Below are 2500 nucleotides of genomic sequence, written 5' to 3' on the forward strand. Positions count from 1 at the left end.
AAACAACAACAACAACCACAAGATCTTTCACACACACACACACACACACACACACACACACACACACACACACACACACACACACACACACTGATAGACTGAAAACATTACAGCATGGTGTGGGAAACCGTTAGAATTTTGTATAGACCCAGGTTTTGACACGCTACCGACAGACCTGGAGAAATCCGGTGAACAGTTCCCCGCGGGGCCTCAACGACGCTTCAGGGTTAATAATGGGGGGAGGAGGAGGAAGAGAAGGAGGAGGAGGTGGAGGAGGAGGAGGAGGAGAAGAAGAAGAAGAAGAAGAAGACCACCACCACCACCAACATCAACAAAGACAACGACAAAAAGAACAACACCACGAAGACCAAGAGGAAGAAGAAGAAGAAGAAGAACAACAACAAAAACCCAACAAACAACACCACCACCACCACCACCAACATCAACAATAAGAACATTAAGAACAAACAAGACCAAGACCAAGAAGAAGAAGAAGAAGATCAACAAAAGCAACAACAACAATAAGAAGAACATCAAGAACAACAAGACCAAGAAGAAGAAGAAGAAGAAGAAAGTAGCAATACTAAGAACAACAAGAACAAGAAGAAGCAGAAGAACGAGCACAATGGCAAGGCCCAGAGACAAGAACAAGAACACAGCCAAACACCAAAGACCAAGACACCCAACGAGAACAACATGACCCCAGGAGGATAAACAGTCACACGAAGGGAAGCTATAACAACGGCACTGACTGTTGAGGACTCGGAGCACCCTCCAAGGCAGCAAGAAGGACAGGACGATGACGTAGTGCTGCAGGTGAAGGATGGTCAGCCCCTCCACGAAGATGATGTCCAGCGTGAAGGACACCACGATGATCACCGCGTCAAACACCTGGACACCATCATTCATCATCATCATCATCATCGCCGTTATCGTCGTCATCAATATCGTCACCACCACCACCACCACTACCACTACCACAATAATAATAATAATAATAATAATAATAAGAAGAAGAAGAAGAAGAAGAAGTGGAAATCAAAACAAAGTGTGAGAAGAAAAGAAGACAGACGCAGACAGACAGACAGGCGGACAGACACGTCGATGTGAAACAACTGATTTCTGCTTGATGCTGTACAGATATCACGAGGTTTGTGCAGTCAAGGTCACTCACAGCTCATGACGGAGAAGAAGGTATTCACTCATCACACACACACACACACACACACACACACACACACACACACACGTGCATGCCACCCATGGTTAATAGAATTGTCTTATACATATATATATTTTTTTTTTTATACACGCACACAGATATATATATATATATATATATATATATATATATATATATATACCAGTAGTACATTTAGAAGGTCTACTGAAATTAAATCACTGATCAATCTACTGATACATACAGAGAAGAAATATGAGACTCCTGTTTGTAATCTGCATTCTCACACCAAACGAAGCCAATTCAAATAATAAATGAAGAAGCTAAAAATCCTTTCTTCTTTTACTTTTTGTTTGGCACGCTGCACAGATATGATATATATTGATAAACTGATAAACAAAATGAACGAAGCTTACAAACAACAAAAACAAAAAAAAACAACAACAAACAAACAAATAAAAAAAATGCCACATCGAGTTGTAGGCGACCAATTCAAAACTTTCGCAGTCTGAGTCAAAGAATACGTGCTCTTTGGTTGGCAACTGCACGCGATTTTTTTGTTTCTTTGTTTTGTGTCTATTTCATAACAATTTCATAATATATCTTTTTGCAGGGTAGCCTTCCAGTGTTCAAAAGAGGACTACTCTCTCTCTGTGATTAGCTCTTTCTCTCCGCTTTTATTCTTTCCGCTCGCCCGTAATTTCCAAACTCACTCTGCAAAGGCGAGTTCACCAAGATTACACTCATTTACCTTTTCCCCTAATTATTGCAATTTTTAGGAAACCAACAGAAACTTACCTCCATTCTCTTCTTCAGGAATCTTCTTCCAACACACGAGATTTTAAGGAGAGTCTGAAAAGAAAGAAAGAAAAACAGTGCGGTAGGGAATGTATTACATCATTGTTTGTTACACAATCTTACCATATCGTACAAAGTGTGTCGCTAACTAATTGATTTTAGAAATCGAAACAGATTATAAATTATATACTCTCTCTCTCTCTCTCTCTCTCTCTCTCTCTCTCTCTGTCTCTCTCTCTCTGTGCGTGTGTGTGAGTGGTGGGGGTGGGGTCGGGGGCGGAAGTGGAACAGAACAAGACAGACAGCTAGAGACAGAGACAGAGCGAAAGAGAGGAGAGAGAGAGAGAGAGAGAGAGAGAGAGAGAGAGAGAGACAGAGAGACAGAGAAGCAAACAGAGACAGTGACAGAGAGAGAGAAAGGAAAAGCGAGAGAGAGAGACAGACAGACAGACAGACAGAGAGACAGAGAGAGAATCAGAGACAGAGAAAGACATGGAGACTGATCTGATGGTGCTCGCAGAC

General features: G+C 41.6%; 1 protein-coding gene across 10 annotated transcripts in view; it reads right to left on the minus strand.

Moving 5' to 3' along the window:
* LOC143297814 (uncharacterized) overlaps positions 1-2500 on the minus strand; it is a 213081-nt gene that overhangs the window by 29993 nt on the left and 180588 nt on the right. For all 10 annotated transcript variants that reach the window (XM_076610614.1, XM_076610362.1, XM_076611028.1 and 7 more), the window contains 2 exons: positions 1979-2032; positions 753-891 (listed from right to left, as the gene is read on the minus strand). In XM_076610614.1, coding sequence (XP_076466729.1) covers positions 753-891; positions 1979-2032 — 193 coding nt within the window. The remainder of the gene's footprint in view (positions 1-752; positions 892-1978; positions 2033-2500) is intronic.

This window comes from Babylonia areolata, chromosome 1 (genome assembly GCF_041734735.1).
Source record: "Babylonia areolata isolate BAREFJ2019XMU chromosome 1, ASM4173473v1, whole genome shotgun sequence".
Classification (NCBI taxonomy): domain Eukaryota; kingdom Metazoa; phylum Mollusca; class Gastropoda; order Neogastropoda; family Buccinidae; genus Babylonia; species Babylonia areolata.